Source organism: Corvus hawaiiensis, chromosome 20 (genome assembly GCF_020740725.1).
Source record: "Corvus hawaiiensis isolate bCorHaw1 chromosome 20, bCorHaw1.pri.cur, whole genome shotgun sequence".
NCBI classification, from domain to species: Eukaryota; Metazoa; Chordata; class Aves; order Passeriformes; family Corvidae; genus Corvus; species Corvus hawaiiensis.
The window spans coordinates 1,532,720-1,552,588 of record NC_063232.1 but is presented as its reverse complement, the minus strand read 5'-3'; the positions used below and the strand labels follow the sequence as shown (position 1 = coordinate 1,552,588).

Here is a 19,869-nt window from a genome sequence, read left to right as displayed (position 1 = left end):
TTACCTTAATTAAACCAGTGAGTGATTAATATGGACAGCTGATCTTGTGGCTTTAATGAGATGCATTTAGAGTTTTGTGTGAATAAGAGATGTCTCGAACCATCCCACAGGTTAATGGCAATACAATACTCTTATCACAGGCATGTATCTTTCAAATGGCTGGGAAGATGGTTAATAACACATTTTAAAGCTTGATTTGGAACTTCTCTTAATGGGTTATTAGAAAATAGGCAGATCTGTGCATCTTACACAAGCCTGAATTTGAATAAAATGGGTTTTAAAAAGAGACTGTCCAGTGATTTCAGCATGCATTTTAGGCATTTATACATGGATTGCAGAAAATTAAGTTTTTAAAAAGCATTTCAAGGGGGGTTGAAATAATATTTGAGCTGCAAACTTAAATTTTCTCTGGTGTTGGTAGAAATCCGAATGTTGTTATACATTTGCTACTGAGTGGGAGCTTGAAAGGGGATCTGTAGATGGACTTTTTGTTTTTAAATTTGATTTGCTCTGTAAGGTCTAAGACAAGTGAGCCTTTTGTCACGAGGCTGATTTCAGCTCTCCTTAGCTCTTTGTCTCAACTGGAAATTCTTAGGGGTCTGCAAATCAGAAAGGTCAGCGAGTGTGGGATTAGAAACACTGATAGACAGTGCATGAAAATGAGACCTAACCTCTAAAATGAAAATTGACCTCTAAAATGAGAAATGAGTCTCTATTACCCTTGGACAACACCCTGATGGCATTTCCAAATCCCTCTGATTCTGTGCAGTGGGCTCGCTGTGCATCTCTCGCTGGCACTGAGGGGGGGAACTCCTTCAGGGGAATTCTTTAGGAAGCCCTTTGCAGGGATCTTGGCTTTGGTGTCAGCACAGGTTTTGGGTTCAGCAGCAGGCGTGCAGGAGCTCTCCTGGCAAACATCACCACTTCCTCCCAAACAAAATCCAGCTGGCATTGACAGCTTCCCTCTGCTCCCGTGGTTTGTCCTCCTGGTCTCAGCTCTTGGCAGGAGCAGCTGGCATTGGGAGCTGAGCTGTGGGATGTGGCTGTGCTTCCTTGCAGTTGTGTTTGCTGCCATGGGAGACTGAGCTGAGGTTCTGCAAGTTCAGGGAAGAGGTGAAGGAGGGAAAACAAAACAGGATCTGATTCAAATCAAAGCCTTTTGATGCTGCAATTGCCTAACTCTGTCTTCACACATCAGGGCTTAAGGCTGATGGTGATTTACTCACACTTCCTAGTTAATAATTAGACACTGGGAGACACCATATATCACTCCTAATGGAATATATGGGGTCTGATGAGAGTTTTCTGTTTTGACTAATAAATTTTAAGCAGAATCGCCAGGCTTAATGAAATATTACCGTTTGGGAAGTGGTTTAAGTCTTGTGCTGGGAAAACACTGTTGCTTTATTCAGTAAATGAATTTATCATTCACTCTCTATCCCAAGCCCTGGCTGGCTCTGGAGCAGGGGCTGGATGCAAGACTCTGAACCAGAAAGCAGAAAACTAATCAAATCCTTAAAGACCAAAGGCAGCCAGGCAGGCCTGGGCTGACTTTTTCAGTGGTAGCCTCTGGCTACATCCACTTTTATTTTAGTAACCATTGTTAGCATGATTTATAACCTCAGCTCGGAGACATTCGCTATTTAGATGTAACAAGATGCTTCACAGCTTTTATTTCCATTTCCTAATTTCACTCTTGCTCCTGGTTTTTTTTTTTTTTTTTTTTTTGCTTCTCCCTCCTGTTTCCCTCGCTCTGGTCTCCCAGGCAGTGTCCCCAGTCCCCAGCTGACACTGCACTGGAAGAGCATTTGGAGCACTGGAAGGCCTTGTCAGCCCCAAGGTCAGCAGAATCGGTTCAGCATTAGGAACCTGCCCCAAAAATGCATCTTGGAATCCCGGAATGGTCTGGGTTGGAAAAGACCTTAAAACTCATCTTTGTTCCACCCCATCATAGTCAGGGACACCTTCCACTGTCCCAGGCTGCTCCAAGCCCCAGTGTCCAGCCTGGCCTTGGACACTCCCAGGGATCCAGGGGCAGCCACAGCTGCTCTGGGCACCCTGTGCCAGGGGCTGCCCACCCTCCTAGGGAACAATTCCTTCCCAATATCCCACCCATCCCTGCCCTCTGGCACTGTTCTAACCAGTGTGGGCGCAGCTGTAAGATCTTGGGGCACTCCTTGGTCTTTCAGTCTGGATTTGTGGAGATGTCCTGCTGCTGGTCAGGGAATGCCTGTGACCATCTCCTGTGCCTCAGCACTTCCTCCGTGCCTCGTGCCACGAGCAGGATCAGAGGAGACAGCAAACACCCCTCACTGCTGGAGCAGGAGGAAACCACTCTCACCTCTGCACCACTTCTGGCTGCTGTTCCAAGCCTCACTCCCACCTTGCTTTTGACAGAATATTGACTGGAAACCAAGATCCCATTTCTGCTGAGCCTTAAGGGCAGCTGTTTACAGAGTGGCGGTGTTACACAGGTTTACTGTGTCGTATGTCTGTGTAACACTGGATTTGGATCTTGTATTTAGCTGCCAGAAGTGACTGTGATGAAGTGGCAGAGATAAACTGATAGATTGTGTGCCAGAAAGATGTTTGGAATCAATCAGATAAACAGGGCAGAGAAGTAGCTTGCTGTTTTCTAGTGATAATAAACCAGTGGCCTGGCTCCTGGAATTTTTAAATGTAATTGCTGCAGTAATAATCTCCAAAAACAAACAAGTAGGAAAAAAAAAAACAGTGGCAGGTTTTTAATTATGTTTGAATCACTCTTTTTTCTGGTAGTGTGAGGTATGCCTTGAAGGAGAGGAAAGCAAAAGCATCCTGCATCCTTTCTTCCCTGGCTTTCTGGAATTGCCTGGATTCTGGTTCCCAGTGGGTCTGTTTGGGGTGTTTCTGAGCTGAGGCAGTAACTTCACTGGTGGGTGAAATGTAGGCATCCATAAAGCAGTTTGTTCCCCTCACTTTTGGAGGGTTTATTTCTGTTCCTTGTGTTGATATCTTGGCAAATACCCAGGGCACAGCACACACGGTTTACAGTGAGTGGTGATAAACACACAGCACCAGTCAAGGATCCAGAAAGGCTGTTTACAACATTCTTTGGCTGCAGGAAGCAAAGAGGACAAACCTCAGCCCTCAGGCCATGCAAAGAAATAGAAAAGGCTGCCTGAGCATTCCTGCTGGAGCTATAGAAAGGATTTTGCTGTGCTGCTCCCGAGCGAGCAGCGCTGCCCAACTTCTGTTTGGGAAGTGTTTCAGTTCCCCCTGCCCTCCCCTTCCCCCAGGAGTGGGGGGGAGCCCTGTGGGGCTGAGCTTTTCCTGCAGATCTGCCCCTGTTAGGCCTCTTGCCCGTGGGAGCTGGATGCACAGCAGCCGTGCTTATTCCTGATGGGATTTTTGTCCTTCCTGCAGCTCCTGCGAGAACTGATAGAGCGTAAAACCACTTCCCTGGACCCCAACGACCAGGTGGCCATGGGCAGGTGAGTGGGAATGTCTGGAACATCACTGCCTTCATCCCAGCACTGCAGCCCAGCAGAGTGACCTGTGCCCTTCTAGTCCAGCTCATTGTAGAGGGCAAAGTACTGAGCTAATCTGGAAAAAGGCATTGTGGCATTAGTCAGGAAGCTCATCCTCTGTGACACACTCCTGAGGTATGTATGGATCACCCAGTCTGACTTTTAAGCTGTTTGTGATCCTTTGGAGATGTTTCCCCACTGGAAAGGGTTGGTGCAGGTGTTTCTGTCTCTCAGTGGTTCCTGCAGCACTAAGGGAATCAGGGAATCACAAAAGTGCCTGCCCGCTGCTGAAATTTGGCTTTTTCTCTTTATTAAGTCTGCTTTGCTGTTGTTTTAGAAGAACAAACCTTCTGACAGCAGTTGAAGCAATTGCTGTGTATCCCTGCTGTAAGAAAAGATGCTGTACAATTAAAACAGTATCAGGGAATGTTTCCTGCACGCAGAAGTAAACTATAATTCCATGCAGGGGAGCTCTTATTTCTCTGTTTAATTCTAGAGTTAGAAAATAAAGAATCTTCCAAATGCTATTTTGGAAGCTTTTACACTTCATGAGCAGTGTACAATGAAATAGCCACAGGCTCTGATTTAGAAAAGTGTAAAAGCCAAGGAGAGCTGGAAAAGCTGGAGTTGGGTTCTTCCCTGAAACAATTTTGTGGCAGGGGGGGAGGTGTCTGTAGGGAGGGGAAGAAGATGCATCAGGAAGTTTTGTGATGGTGAAACAACTTTCCTCCTTGTAAAATATCACCCAAATTTTAGTGCAAAGTGTCAAATTTATTTTGTGTACGTCTGGAATATTATGGAAAGCTATTCACTATAATTTAACACGATATAGACAAAATTACATTTAAGTGGTGATTGCATTGTACATTTATCTGACTTTACAATAAAATAGATTACAGTAATTAAGATTATATTAAGATTGCAGTAATTGGATTTTGTTAGATTTTTTCCCTGATGCCGAGTTTTCATTGTATAAATCAGGTGAGATGACGCTCGTTTCAGTTTAAGAAAAAAAATATTTATAACCAGGAGAAGTTTTTCCCTGCTGGAAACTTCTGTGATTTGAGGAAGTTGTGTTTGAGAAGTGGAGCTTTTAATACACTTGGGGATCACAGAGTCTTTCTGGGAGTGTTTGGTGGCTCTGAAGTTGTGTCCCTCTTGTTCTGCATTCCCCAGGCAGTGGCTGGCCATCCAGAAGTTACGGAGCAAAATAAAGAAGAAAGTGGACAGAAAAGCCAGCAAAGGAAGGAGAATCCGGTGGGTGACACCTCCTGCAAGCACACACAAGTCCTGATTTTGCCAAAAAAAGCTCTGGGTGTATTTTACCCCAGCTGGCCCTGAGGCCTCTTGGCTGATCTGTGATTTTTAGGGCATTTCTTGCTCTGGAGCAGCCAGTGGGGAATCCTGATGTTCCTGGAGCCTGGAATAAGGGCTTGGTGGATGCAGCCTGTGAGCATGCCCCAGTCAGTCTTGGCAAGAGAGTTTCTTGGTCTCAGGAAACACCAGAGAGGTGCTCAAATGTCCCTGGAGCCGTTTGGGGCTGTAATTTCCAGCGAGAGCCAGTAAACCCCTCTTGTGCAATTTATATTTGGCTGACTGAGGCATGGGCAGCAGCTCCCAGGGAAGATGTGCAGAAATACCTCAGGTAAATCTCTGTTTCCCACTGAGTGCCAGTCGGAATTTGGTGTCAGATCTCTCTTTATTGGTAACTCACATCACAGCTTCCTTTATCTCTGGATCATTTCCCTCCTGGATCACTCTTTTGGGTTGAACTTGGTGGAAGAATCTTCCCTGTGGAAAGGGAAGCAGCCTGGAGAGCAGGAGGTGTTTTCCCCCTTTGCAGAGCAGGTCTGAGTCTCCCTGAGTTCAGCATGATTTGTGGTGGAGGAGGGAGGATGCTGAAAAGCTGCTCTGCTTCCTGAAAAATCCACCACATTAACCATCCTTTGTGAGTAAACTATAAATCCTGAGTTTAGATGGCATCTGATAGAAAGTCAGTGGAGTCAGTCTGGGTCAGGCCTGGCATAGCAATTTTTAAGATAGATGTCATAAGATAATTTATTGAAAGAGGGAAGAGCTACTTTGTTGGCCTGAAAAGCCTATAATTATTGACTATCAATATTCTTTTCTGTCAGCATCACACATAATTGGATATATTCATGATTCAGTCAAAACTCCTGACAACATCACCCAACTGAGGCAGCCTCGTAAACCTCCAGGAATAATGGGGAAGTCTCTCCTTGTGTGCAATCTGTGCCTTCAGCAGTCCTGGGAGAGCAGCTCTCCCCTCCCCAGTCAGTTGCCTCTTATATCTGAGGTGCCTCTTTTTGCTTCTTTAAATAAAAGTTGTACTCACCCTGCAGGGGAAATACCAATAAAAGAAAAGAAGTCTCATTGTCTGTGGTTAGGATTAAGGTGCAGTTAAGCTCCTGTGTTTTTCAGAATAGGCCAGCAGAGCCCAAATAGGTATTTTTAAATAGTTGGTGCTTCCACTGACAGACTTGGTGTCACCCCAGGCAGATCCCTGACCCTCTGTTCTTCTTTCTCCTCTGAAACTAGGACAACAGTGCTTCAGTTTGCTCTCATGAGGGACTTGGAGATCCTGGAGAGCCAAGTATTTCACACCAAGTTTCATCCTTAATTCTTCCTTTTTAGCAAAGGTTCAGTGTTACAGCCTGTTCAGATGCAATGTGCTGGTGTATGGTCGGGGCTGAGGATCTTCAGGTGCTTCCAGAAGCAGTCAGTCTTCCACTTGACACGAGGGAAATTTGGGCATTAAGAGGGGAAATAAGTTCATCCAAAAATCGAGCTGAAGTAACCTGGTAGAGGTTTCCCTCTGGAGGAGGGGCGTTTGCGCACCTCTTTTGCACGTCAGTGTTTTCTGATCTGTGCTGCTGCAACGTGGGGTGTCTTTCTCTCCACTAAATGAAATATTTTACATCTTCTAGACTGAGGATTTCAAAGTCCTGATTTAAAAAGCAATCAGATGTGGACAAGCAGCTCGTGTCAGAGGAGGTACCTGAGTGGCCACGTGCCCGTGCCAGGCTGTCCCTGCAGGAGCCCTGCCCCGGGTGAATCCATGCTGGCTGTCCCCAGGGAGCTGCTGCAGAGCCCAGGCTGTGACCTGTTGTTTGTGGCTGCTCCTGACTCTAGGGCAGCTCCTTCCATTGGCAGTGACAAAGGCTGAGAGTGCAGAGAAGCCCTCGAGTGAGGCTGTGCCTGAAGAGCCTTCTGAAATGGGCTGTGAGCTCAGCATCCCCCAGGGAATGTTCCTGCACAGGCAAACAAAAGGGAGTGCAGAGGTGACAGAGTGGAAAGGTGATTCTGGGCAAATGCTAGTGAATCCTTTTGCCTGCTATTTGTCAAGCTCTAAAAATAGCAGCAGCCTGGATGAGACATCTCAGGCTGGGGCAGGCAGGCAGTGCACACACACGCCTGCGTTTGGAATCCCCTGCCCTTGGACACAGGGTTTAAAGCCTTTTCATTCAGAGGTTCTCAGTACCTTGTTAAATTTTATGTCAGGTCCTTCAGTATAAATCATGAAATCTCTGCAGGCTGCTGCCCAGGGTGCCAAATGGGGAGGGGATCCTCTCTGGAGGTGCAGGACAGCTTGCAGCAGTATTTTGATGCTGAGAACATGCCCCATCTCATCTCTGCACAGGTCTTTTCCTGTATCCTTTCCTTGTTTTTACCTGCTCCATTTGCAATTTACTCAGGGTGAGATTTTCCAGCTCTAGATACGGCTCCAGGGTGGGATTTTCCTATCCCTTAGGGCCCTACATAGCTCAGAGCAGGGAAGGAGGGGTAGCAGATGGATGCTGGAGCAGGTGTGGTGCTCCTGCTGCCTGCAGTGGGCACAGGTCCCAGCAGGTGATGAGGGTGGCAGCTGAGGGAGGGCTGGGAGGGAGGGGGTGTTTGTCTGTCTGACTCCTCGGGGTTGTCTGTCTGGGAGTCTGGTTAGGGGCTCACAGTTCATGGATGTTGCTGTCCTCTTCCTCGCTGGGATGAGAAAGGATTTGCTGTTTCTCAGTTCATTGGTAACACCTGATTGCTGCTGTTCTAAAAGGGAGGGGGAATTGCCAGCTCCAGCTGGTGACTCCATAGGGATCAGCCCCCAGGAAGAGCTTTGCCTTTGGGAGCTGGGCTGTTCCTGCTCAAGCAGCAGCATTTCCTTCTCATGAATAGTTCCTGATGTGTTCCCCTGCTGCTCCCCTCAGGTACCATGTCCACAGCAAGCTGGTGAGCTTCATGGCACCTATTGACCACTGCACAATGAATGATGATGCCAGGTGAGTAGGAGATTAATTATGTTTCTCAAATGGCTCCATGACAGCGTGGTATTGACCTGTTCTTCAGCCTGTCACCCTCTCCATTCCTTCTTATCAGTTCCCCATTTGTCACTGGCATCATAGCCTGGGTGTCTTGGTCACATCTGTCCTGGCAGCCTGGCTGAGCTTTCACTCTAATTACTGTAACACCAAACGAGAAGTTGTCATAAATCTCAGCACCTGCATTTTGATTCCTGCTTTAGAACTCCTCCAGTTTGGAAGTTTCCCAGTTTTATGGAATTAGTTTGGAAATACACAGTTAGGCGACCTGGTGTCTTCAGGTAGAATCAGAACTTAAAAAGAACTTGTCTTCTAACAGAAATGGCAACTTCTAAATTCTGGTTAATATGCATTTTCTTAGTGAATAACTTGAATAGTTCTCTCAAGATTCACTCAAGACTTTTATGTTGCTTGTGTTTATCTCTATTTAAAGAGTAAAGAATTTTATTGGAAGACTATAATGTTTAAATGTGGTAATTAGTGAAGAAAACAGCAGGGAAGTGTTGTGCATAGTTACCAGACAGCTCTCCCACATACCCACCCATATTTCTTCAGCAATACACTTTAAATCCCTATCTCCAAAAGCTGAGCTGTTTGTGGGAAGGAGCTGGAATAATTTCTCGGTGAATGGATGTAGAAAGCTTGAGAAACATCTTTCCCCTGGGTTGTGGAACATGTTTGTGCTTTGTGAGGGAGAGATGTCATTTGTCTGTTTGTGAAATGGAAACCAAATACCTGCTGCTCTTTTGCTGCTGCCTTTTGGGGGATTGCAGGGACTTACAGATGAGAAGTAAGATCTTCTGTGTCCATAGGACCTGTGCTGTTTCATCAGTGCATCTTTCTCAGTTCCTTTACTCTGTTTTTTTCCTCTCCTTTTTTTGTTTTTTTTTTCAAGTGAGAACAAATCCCAGCTGCTCTGATTTTTCAGTATTGTTTGGATCCTCTCACCACAAAAATAGATGTGGCAGGGTCAAGGCTGTTCCCCCAGCTGTGTAGTCCTCATGTTTAGCTTAAATTTGCCTCTGCTGTAATTTAGGACCATAATGTCTTTTCCTGTTCCAGGTGGGAGCAGATCCTTGCTTCCTCTTTGCAGCAGCCCTTGCACATTTGAGTGGGAATTCTTGTGAATTCTTTTTGGCTTCCTCCCCTGTTACACCATTTGTGTTTGCATCCAGACCCAGAACACATCCAAAATGCTGCAGTGGGTGTCTGAAAATTGGGCCTTTTGTAGGTGTTTTGGTTCAGCTCTCCCCAGATGAAGAGATGTGCTGCTCTCAGTCATTTGTTTGAAAATGAAAGCCACTCTCTGGGGGTCACCTCACATTTCTGTTTAAAATCCCCCTGCCCTTGGCATGAGCCACAAGACCTCTGTCCAGCACACAGCTGGATCACACAAGGCAAGAAGAATTCAACATCTGCAGGTGAATTAAAAAGAGCAGGCCAGGGCTGTGTGCTGGAGAGGGAAGCAGCAATGGTGACAGCTTCCCTTTGTGGCAGAAGCAGGCAATTTTATTGTTTGCAAGTGTGAGTTACTGGGTTGAAAATGCACATATACACTTCACAGAGATGTGATTGTGCTCTGAGCCAGTTTTATTTTTTTCTGGTCAGGCTCTTAGAAGGCATGACCCCAAAATTAATACACCTCTGAACAACAGGGCACTGTGCTGTAGTGGGAGAGATTTCACAGTGCCAGTGAGCTGTGCATAAAATGGATGTAGAAACAGCTGGCAGAGCATTCCCTGAGTTCTACCAGTGGCTACAGGGGCAGGAAGACACCAGGAAAATGCCAGTGAATAAATAAATATGTGTCTGCAGATGTGGGTGGGCTTGGGGGTGGTGCAGAGTGCAGGGTGCCATGGTTCTGGTTCTTCCTTGGCAGTGCCCAGTCTGGGCAAACAGAAAGAAAAGAAATCCCTGTGAGGAGGAGCAGCCTGAGCCCTGCCAGGAGAAGGGGATGAGCAGTCACTCCAGATTTTACAGCCTGAATTCAAGGAGAGAAGCACACAAGTCAAATAACTGCCTTTGTCAACACCACTGCCACTTTGTGCCTCACTCTTGCTGCTGGTTGGGATAACAGCACTGGTGGAGGCAATTAATCTTCCCCTTGCCCATTTTCCAGGCACCCTAAGCATGGGCAGGGCTCTTTAACCTCGTGCTCACATATTTTATGTTGTAATGTGTGGGGCACTGGTGGCCCCCAGCCCTCCTCCTTTTTAACCCCTCTCTGGTAGTATTTTAAAACACACAGTGGGAAGTGATTTTTATGGTTACCTTGAGGTCTGTGTTTATAGACTTTAACACATTTATTGTCCTCTTGGGCCAAGGTTTTTCTAATCGGTCCAAGGTCGTTGCTGTGTAAATGGTCTGCCTTGGGACAAGGAACCCAAAGGCAAAGCTGGCAGTGTGGGCTGGGAGTTGTCCAGAGGAGAGGGCAGCTGTCTTGTGCAGGACAGGGTTGGTTGTGATTTCTCCTGGGTTTGAGGGTGGCATCATGTGGTTTCTCTTTCTTGGTTTTTCCCACCATCGGGATGTGGGATCCTTCAGTAGCACCTCGTGCAAAGAGCTGAGAGCAGGCCAGTCTCCTCTGCTTTGGGAAATGGGGCACAGGGAGGTGAAAGCCCCCATCTCCAAAGGCTTTTGAGCCCAGAGATCCTTGAGGCAAGAGCCTCAGGGAATTCCCAAAGATACCACCCAGGACTGGGCTGGAGCTGAGGTTAAACCCAGACCTTCTGTGCAGTCATAGCCCTGAAAGCCTCCTCTTTTAGGAGTGTGTGTGCACTTGAAGAAAGCTCCTGTGGCAGGCTGATGTATTTATGGGCAAGCTGGGGCTCAGGATTCCCCCTGCAGACCTGCAGGCCGTGGGCAGGTGAGGTGTTGGGGTGGATCCAGTTCACAGCCCAGCTGTGAACAATGTGTTCTGGGAAGAGCTGTGTGTGGATTTGGGGTTTATCCTGTCTGTCTGTCAGCTGTGATACACAAATCCTCAGATCCCTGCACTGTCCACGTGCGAGAGGAACAGGGACTGAACACAGACCCTGTACAGCAAGGGCTGGTATCAAATCACTGCCAAGTCTGGTGAGCATCCTAATTTCACCTCTGGAGGACAGTAACTTGCAGGGAGAGACATCCTCTGAGGACACAGATGTTTGGTCCAAACACCTTTATCTCCCAAGACAACTCAGGTTATTCTGACAGGTAAAACAAGATTGTGCAAATATGCAACAATGATTTAATCAGCTGGAACAACAGCAATATTTTAACTGGCGCTACCTTTTAACAGCATCATTAAGGACTCTCATTACTCTTTTATTAGAGGCTCACTCTATTTCTTATCAGATTACAGAATGAACATAACTCATGGCACTGATTTGATCTCCTGTTAAAGAGGATTACAGCTTTGCATTAGCTGGGGGTGACACGGTTTATAATTTGCTGTTGATACACAGGCTGGCGGTGTCACACGTGTGACCCCTCCCCACCCCCCCCGAGGGGAAGGACGCCCATACATCATCATTAAACATGGCACCCAGGGCTCTGCAGGAGCCAAAAGGAGCCTTTTCTGCAGGAAAGTCAGGCAGGACACGAGGGACACACTGGAATTCCAAAGGGGGATTTACAGCTGGCAGAAGATGGGGAAGTAGATCCCATTTTATATAGGTTGGTTTGTGCCTCAGCAAATGGATCCTTGTTAGGGAGGAGGAATTTGCATCTTTTATGAGATCAGAGGGAAGAAGATGGCTCTGATGGGGCTGTCAAACCACGCAGTGTCACCACAACGTGAGGCAGGAATCGCTTCCTTAAATCCCACATGCAGGTGCAGGAAATGGCCCCACAGTCCCGATGGCCTCAGGTGTCCTGGGTGGCACAGGAGCCTCCAGCCCTCTGCTGCTCTTGCAGGAGCAGAGTGGTGCCTGCTGGGAGGCTGAATTAACACCCTGATTATCCAGCTGCCAGTGAGGTTTGGATTAGAGCCTTTCCCTTGGATCCAGGCAGGCCTGGTGCACTTTCCCCATCAGCATTCTCCCTTCAGTGCAGTTGCTTTGTGAAAGTGTGTCTTGCTGCAAGCAGAGGGGGGTACGTAGCAGGAAATCCTGGTATTAAAAGATTAATTTACTTATATGACATAAGAGTTTAATAAAAAAAAAATCAAAAAAAAAAAAAAAAGGTTGGTGAGATACCAGCCTTTAACTTGGCTCACTTTGTACTTGGGGTATTAAAACACCATGAGAGCAGATTAATGGAGGAATTTGGGCTCGGTGATTGTCAATCCAGTGTGTTCACCACCACAGAGTTCCTGGGAGGAAGCAAAGCCCTTCCTGCTGGAAGAACTGAACCAGCAGCTCCTGTGCTGCACAGCACACACCCCAGTGACCCTGTTGGTGCGAGGAAAATGCCTCAGGTTCGTTTAGGCACAGCCTGCAAGAGAGGATGTCCTGCTTTGGGAAACAAAGGGAGTAGCAGGAGCATGGAGGGCAGTCTGGAACCAGAGGAAAAGCACATTATCCTGTGAAACTAAACCTGCTTGGATTGATCCCGAGGCACCACAGCTTTGGTATTGTAGAATCCCAGACTGGTTTGGGTTGGCAGGGACCTTAAAGCCCATCGAGTTCTACCCCTGCCATGGGCAGGGACACCTTCCACTCCAAGCCTCGTGCAACCTGGCCTTGAAATCTCTGCCCTTTGTGCCTGATTCTGTTTGTTTTATTTCAAATCCCCCCAGCCTGTGACTGGGTGAGCTCCTGGAGGTGCAGTGTAGCACCCCTGTCCTTCATCCAGGGCTGTTGGAAGGGCTGGTGCTGGAGCAGGGGCTGTGTGGGTTTAGCTGAAGTGTGACCCCGCTGGTGGCACTGGGCTGGAATCATCGTGTCCCCACAGCTGATGTTTGACATCCCTGGCAGGAAGACAGGTGCCTCTGGTATGGAAATTTCCTTCTTAAAGGGGAAAAAAAATAACCTGTTAAGGGCTGCGAGATGATTTGTCGTTCTCCCTTTGTGAGACAATTTGTCTTCTCCTGCATCAAATCTGTTACGAAACAGGCAAGCTGTGAAAGAGGGAAATCGTCCTCGGAATATGAGGAACACAAAGAATGGTTCCCTCTGCACAGGGCACGTCCCAGCAGCATCCCAGAGCCTGCTCTGCTCAAATGCCCATCCCAAACCAGGGAAGGCACCATTTGATGGGTTTCCTGGGGAAATTGGGGCTGCTGGGACACAAGGCAGTGGAGCAGCGTGGAGGTGTCTGCACATCCCTGTGTTTTGCTAGGTCTCCACATCTTCTGTGCTTTGTGCTGCAAAAGCTCCTATGAAAATGGGATTGGGACCAAAATCAGGGTGAGAAAGGTTCCACCTCTGCTCCATTCCCATGTCCCGAGCTCCAGGCTGGGCAGGAGGCTGAGTGCTGGTGGAGGGGATGTTGGAATTGGTGACAGGGACAGCAGGGATGGACCCCAGGGCTGCTCATGTCTGGGGACAGAGCCGTGAGCTCCATCTCCCTGCTGCCCCCCTCTCCTCACCCCATCCCCACATCCAGCCCCTCCAAACCTGCAGAAGAGTGCCTTTGCTTGGGGCCAGAAGCAGCTTTCTGAAATATTTATAAACCCTGTGCCTGCTCGCAGGGGGCAAACCCAGAGGTCACACACATGTCACCTCCCATAAATTAAAGCCGTGGGGCTAAAAGCTTTTGCAGAGGCACCAAGGACCCGATCCCGACCTGCCTGGGAGGGAGGGAATGGCAGGAGCCCTTTGTGAGCCCCCTTCAGGAGCTGGGTGGGCCATTGGGGCCGTCTGGCCAGGGATTTATGGCCGGAATTTCGGGAAGAGGGCGAGTGCCACCTCCTGGGGCTGCTCCTCTGCCCAGTGATCCCACACGGAGCAGGGAGTGTGTGCTGGGAGGTGTGGGAATGCACAGCAGATCCCACTTTGCTTTAGGGTTTGACTGGGAGCTGGGGCTGGTTCAGCCTTTGAGTAGAAGCTGAGAATAAATGGTTTCAGCTCCTGTTGCCTTCCTGCATTTTCCCACAGAAGGTGTGGAGCAGCAGTAGCTGGGATTTGGAGCGGGGTAAAATCTGCTGGGCACTGAGCACACCAGGCTCACCTGGAGCAGCTCTTCCTTTTATTTCATTTTTTTAAGATAAATACTCATTTTTATTGAGAAATTAAAGGCTTCAGCCTTTGTTTTATCTTCCTGGTACCTGCTCTGCTTGCTGGGCACTTTAATGTGAGTTTCACACCACTGGACAAAACATTTCACAGATTATTCCAGGTTGGAAGGGACCCACATGGATCATGAAGTCCAGTTCTTCAGTGAATGATCCATGGACTGAACCCCCAAACCTGGTGTTCCCAGCATCCTGCTCTGCCCAGCTGAGCCAGTCTGCTACAGAGAGTTTTCCAGGGAAACCATCAGCCAACTTTGGTTTCCATCAGGAGTCTGTTTTCACGGGTTTCGTGTTCCATCTTCTTTTCCAGTTTTTGTGAATTAGAAATTCATAGTTCCCAGTGGAGGGTGGCAGTAGGAATGGGGATATACTCATTTCAGTAATGCTTGTGGCATATTCTAAATTATCTTTTTTTGGGTAAGAGAAGAAGTAAAAGGTACTTGGGAAAAGGCAGAGAAATTGGTTGGAGGGTGTTTTTACTGAAGAGCGCAGCAGTGACTGGAGCACTGTTGCTATTTTAATAAAAAAAACCACCCTCCAGAAACTGAATTCTGAATTTCCCCCCTTAATATTGTTCTTCTGCTGGTTTACAGAACTATATTTAAAAAAAAGGAAATAACATGACTGTAATTACACAGAAGAGCCCAGCACTGGCTGCTCCCCCTCCCACATGAAGGCTCGTGCTTGGTTTCCCCTTTGGGTATTTGGTGCTGCTGCAGGGGGGCAGAGGAGATTCCTGGGGATCTGCTGGGAGTTTTTGTGGTTTATATTTTGATGCTTCATAGAGATTTATGAAATGTGCTGCAGCTATTAATATTCACCCAGGGCACTCCTCTCTCTGTTCTGTGCCTGTAAAACGTCTCTAGTAGCAATACCTGGGGTCTGGAGGGGGAGAGCCACTCTTAGCACCCCAGCTCACCACCTGGACTGGCTGTAGCTGCTTTTATTTAATATTTAAAAATAATATTGTTGCCCTGGAAGCAGCAGTGTTCAGGCAGGGAGGTGCCACGTGCTACCCCCTGCCTCTGGAAGAGATGCATAAATAATTAAGCCAAGGTACTCACACACACATGTTTTATGGCAAATGGCTGTGTGGTTCCTGATCATTTTTTCCAGAAACAGGTTTTATGATAATACAGTAAAAATATTAAATTAGAAGGTGCCTCACTAAGGGTGATAAAACCTTACTACAGTGGAAATAGGTAATTATCCCCTCTACAGCCTAAATGACAGTTTAAAAGAAATAAAAATGTTAGTGCTCATTACTTGCTTTTGTGGGTTGCAATAAAGGGTAAGTTAAATTTTAATTCAGGGAAGACCCCTGTATCGACCTGTTCTGGCTGTACCTGAGGTGGAAGTTGTGTTAATTACCCACTCAGGTTATTGCTCAGCACAGGCTGCCTCCAGACCTCTTGGAGCTAAAGTCACCTTTCCCCCAGCTCCAGGTAGCACTGGGTGTCTCAACTCAGTGGCTCAAGTCTGATGTTTAATATCTGTGGGTGGAGGAGAGAAATTTTATATTTTTTTAACCAAAATCCAAGTTCATTATGCATAGCCTTAAGGGGGCTGAAAGTATTAAAATCTGCACTTACCCTGGTGAATTGAAACAGAGACAAGGTTAAACCTGGAGGATTGATGAGTTTTGCTCTCTGCATGGTTAAATCCTGCTGAGGGGAGAGGCTGGAAGAGAAAGGGAGCCTGGCTGATGTGGAGTGGGGGGGGAAAGGGTTGGGTTATTTTATATTTTATTTTCAGGGTGAAATATTTGCCCTGTTTTGGGGGTGCTGATTTTCCTCCTCTTGCTGTCACTGTGCCAGGGTGTCTGTCCCTGCCGTGCCATTATCCAGACAGACCCACTGGGATTTTGCTTCATCCCATTCTTTTTGCCAGCACCATTCCTGGGTGGATGAGGGAACCCCCCTGCCACCAAAACCTGGAGTTTCCATGTCACAGCCTGCCAGTGCCAGCACACATTCCTCTGCCAGCAAGGACAGATTCTTGCTTGGAATCTCCTCAGGCCCTGCTTGCTTGAAAAATGGCTGTTTATTTAAAATCTGAGATTGGAGCAAATTCAGCATCGATCCCTGAACTCCTGTACCCTCAGGAGAGCATCAAACCCACAAAAATGAAGACAAAAATCCAAGGAAGTTCCCTCTGGATTTCCCCAGATGCTTTTAGGGTGGTTTTTGAGGAAGGTGTGAGGCTGTTCCCTGTGGGCAGGGCAAAACCTCGTCTGTCCATCCTGCACTGCTGGCACTGAGACTTCATTCCCTGGCTTCCTTGGGGGGTTTTCCTGCCATCACTGTTGAACACATGGAATTCCTCCTTTGGAAGCTGGCAGGGAACCCTCCCATGGAGGTGTCTGCAACCAGGGACAGGGCCCAAACCCAAAAATTGCTGTGCTTGGGAGGGAAAATCCCATCCGTGCACCCAGCACTCCCCTCCATGTGTGCAGCCCCTGACCAGAGGCTTTAGGAACTGCAGTTAGGGAAAATCCAGCTCTTCCCATGCCTTTTCCTCCATGCCCAGAAATTCCTGGTTTATAAGAATCCCTCCTTTCCCCCAGCTCACGTTCTGTGGTTCTAAAATTAAAGATAAATAACACCAGCCCACTTTTTTTTCTTCTTTTTTTTTAAAAGAAAAATTCGCTCCTGTTATCAGAATTGCTGCACATGGGATATTAATTGGAATCTTGTTGCTGGGTCATTTTCATTGTTTTTCAAGTACTGTCCAAGAAAATGTATGAAAACTAAATTACAGCCCCACGTTGGCTGTGTGATTGAATCCTCCTCACGGCCCCGTACATCCTATTAAAATATTCAATCTTGTTTTCTTACTTGAAGAGCCTGTCTGTAAAGGGCAAACTTATAGAAGCCCTCATTCTCTGGAGATCCAATATCCAGCCACACTGGAATATTTCCATATTTCTGTCCTGCCTGGGACTGGGCTCACACAAGTTCCCCCCCTCTGCCTGTATTTATTAACAAAGATTCTCAAATGCATTTTTAATTACACGAGGCCTTTCCATTTGAAGGAGTGGAGGGTTTGTGGCAGCCTCTTGGCTTCCATTTTGACCTTGACAAGTAACTTTCCCCTCTCCACCTTTTTTTTCCCCAGGACGGAGCTTTATCGGTCGCTGTTCGGAAAAGTCACGAACGGAGAAGAAGCGGAGCAGAATTAGGATTGAGCTCCTGGTGTTCTCCCAGCTTCTCCTGCCCTCAGCTGCTCCCTCAGTCTGCCCAGGAGCAGAGCCAGCTCTCTCCAGCCTCTGGTTTGTCCCTAAAATCCTCCCAGAACCAGCAGCAAATCCTGCTAAATCAGAGGGAAGAGTGGGACACACTGAGCCTGGCTGAACACTCCCTGTCCAGCCTGGAATGCTTCCTCCTAAAGACAATCCATTTTTAACTATTCCCTTTAAATTCCTGACCTTGATTTTGCAGCCTGGGCACAGTGTGGGGGGAGGGACACAATCCAGCCCTGCCTGCAGCTGGGTCCCCCACGGTTGTGTTGAAACCTTGGAGATTTGGGGGCTGGGGGGGCTCAGTGCCCTGTTCTGGTCCTTGGCTGCGTATTGGGAACGGGTGACTTCATTTTTCACCAGTCAGGAGGATTTAAATGTCATTTACATAATTAACATGGCCTTAAAACAGAGGAAAGGTGCTCCCGTGCAGGCACCAGAGCTCCCAGTTCACATTCTGGCTGTTGTTGAACACACACGGGGGTGTTTGCTGACCCTGACACGGGGATGTGCCGGGATGTCGCTGCTGTAGGAACATCCCAGCGACTTTTCCAGCCCAGCATCGATCCTGCACACACAATTCTTGCAGCTGCTCGTGACTCTGAGGCAGGGTCCCAGCACAGGACAGAGGTGACTCCTGGGAGGGGTTTGTGGGGTTTAGAGTAAATCCCTATAAAGGGAATCAATGAGAAATGGGGCTTCTCTGGTGTGACTGATCCGTGTGTTGGCCATGGCTTGTCCCGCAGAGTTGCCCTGTCCCTGGCTGGGGTTTGGGCACTCCAATTAAAGAGGTTTATGAGCTGCTTGTCCCGGTGTGATCCGTGCAGGAACGGCCCCAGCGGGTCCCTCCCTGCCCCGTGGGAACGCGTCCTGGTTTCCTTCAGAAGGCAAAGGGTGCCAGGTGAGGATTGACTCTGGGTGGAACAGCAGCATTTGTCAGGGATGGATAAATCTCTGTTCCCCGGCAGAGGAGCAGAGCTGCAGCTCCCAGGGAAGGGCATCGATTTCCCTTCCCTGCCCTCCCTCCTTCCCCAGCTCTCTGATCCAGGTGGAAAAGCACCCGGATTTCAGGATCCGCTGATGACCTTATGGCCATCATTTCAATGACCCCACGTCCAGCAGAGCCCGTCCCAGGCAAAGCCCCACCCAGGAGCTGTGGGGAGCAGGCTCCGTGGGCACAGGGAAGGGCTGGTGTTTGTCACCTGTGCCAGATGAGCATCCCTGGTCTGGTTCAGCTCAGCGTGGGCTGCTCCAGCAGCGTGGGCCTGCCCAGCTCTTGGTGCTGGTGTGACATTTCCCATGGAAAATCCCGGCAGTGTCACGTCCTGTCCCCGCCGGTTCCAGGGAGCGGAGGGTCCGTGCCCGCCCCAGCCCTGCGCTCATCTCAGCAGCACCAACGCCGCCCTTTGGTCCCCAGGGCTCCGGGCGGCACCGCGGGCTCTGAACCCGCCCTTCCCGGGATTTTGGGGCGGTGCGGGGCTGTCACAGCCCGGCCCTGCCCTGCTCGGGGCTGGGGGCTGCAGCTGTGCCACCCTCCCGGGTGACTCCTGTGTCCTCTGCAGCTCCGGGGCTCTCGGTGGCTTTTTCTGCTCCCGTTCTGGCTGCAGCGTTCAAAGGGTAACACGAACCGCTTTAAGTGTGGTAACTTCTCGCCGGTATTGTTGGAGGAGATAAGAGCCCGAGCCGGGCTAAGCAGCGCTTTTGAATTCACTTATCAGTGGTTCAGCAGCCGCTCCCCCCTGTCCCCATCCCTGGCACCACCTGGGCCGTGGCGACACGGGGACAGCGTGGCCGGGGCAGGAGCCTTGCTCCAAGGGCAGCGCTCCTTCCCGGCAGGAAAAGGGCCCTCCTTACCTGGATGTGGAGGTGCTGCAGGGAAAGTGCAGCCCCGAGGAGCAGCCACCGACTGCCCGGAGCGGCTCTGGCGGGGTGGTGGCACCTCGCAGAGCCTGGGGACAGCAGCACAGGGGGGACAATGCCTCACCAGCGTCCCCAGTCTGGCTCTGCTGCCCCAGTTCCTCTCCAGGGTGATGGTGTCCAGCATGGGCACAGCTCCTGGAGTGCTCCTGGACACACAAATAAAGGTGATTTCCACTCAAGTTTTCCTAATGCTGCCAATTAACAGCAAGTGAGATCTTCCTTCCCCCCCCCCCCCCCCCCCCAGCCCCATAGAATATTAATTCTTTATTAATTCATGATACAGCTGCTAATTAGTACTTCCACAAATGGGCATTACACCTTTGCAAAACACTCGGAGGTGTTTTGGGGACTGGGCTGTGCAGAGGGAGGGACAGAGGGTTGTGTTAATCCTCTCCCCCCAACCCCACCACAGCAAAGAATTTCAACTTTCAGACAAACAACTTCATTTACAAGTGTGTCTCTAATTAGCTGCAGAATTAGTAAAGCAGAGTTTTCCCCCCATAGATCGGCCAAACCCCCGGGGGAGGCTCTGGAATGGAGAGAATCGCATTTCCAATTATTTTGTTGAATTGCTAATTTAGTTATTGTGCCTGGCGTAATTGTGATGGGTATTGGGTGTGCAATTCAATTTGTTTTAAATATTTGTGGGAAGGCTGATCAGTAATGGAGCTGACCTATTTCATGGCCCAAATTGAGAGAAGAGACTAAAACAAAAAA

At 48.6% G+C, this 19,869-nt stretch overlaps 1 protein-coding gene and 1 long non-coding RNA gene across 3 annotated transcripts in view; one reads left to right on the top strand and one right to left on the bottom strand.

Annotated features, from left to right (window-relative positions):
* AATF (apoptosis antagonizing transcription factor) overlaps positions 1-18,031 on the top strand; it is a 37,297-nt gene extending 19,266 nt beyond the window's left edge. Inside the window, exons 9-12 of the mRNA XM_048324744.1 lie at positions 3,406-3,473; positions 4,686-4,766; positions 7,727-7,798; positions 17,112-18,031. Of these exons, the coding sequence (XP_048180701.1) occupies positions 3,406-3,473; positions 4,686-4,766; positions 7,727-7,798; positions 17,112-17,175 (285 nt within the window). The 3' untranslated portion in view covers positions 17,176-18,031. The remainder of the gene's footprint in view (positions 1-3,405; positions 3,474-4,685; positions 4,767-7,726; positions 7,799-17,111) is intronic.
* LOC125336327 lies at positions 11,779-18,818 on the bottom strand. 2 transcript variants are annotated; one of them, XR_007207727.1, is made up of 3 exons: positions 18,435-18,818; positions 15,587-15,674; positions 11,779-11,928 (listed from the first exon to the last, which is right to left on the bottom strand). It is a non-coding gene; the product is annotated as an uncharacterized LOC125336327 (long non-coding RNA). The 2 variants fall into 2 exon arrangements; XR_007207728.1 differs by lacking the exon at positions 11,779-11,928 and adding an exon at positions 12,684-12,768.
* Positions 18,819-19,869: the final 1,051 nt, after the last annotated feature.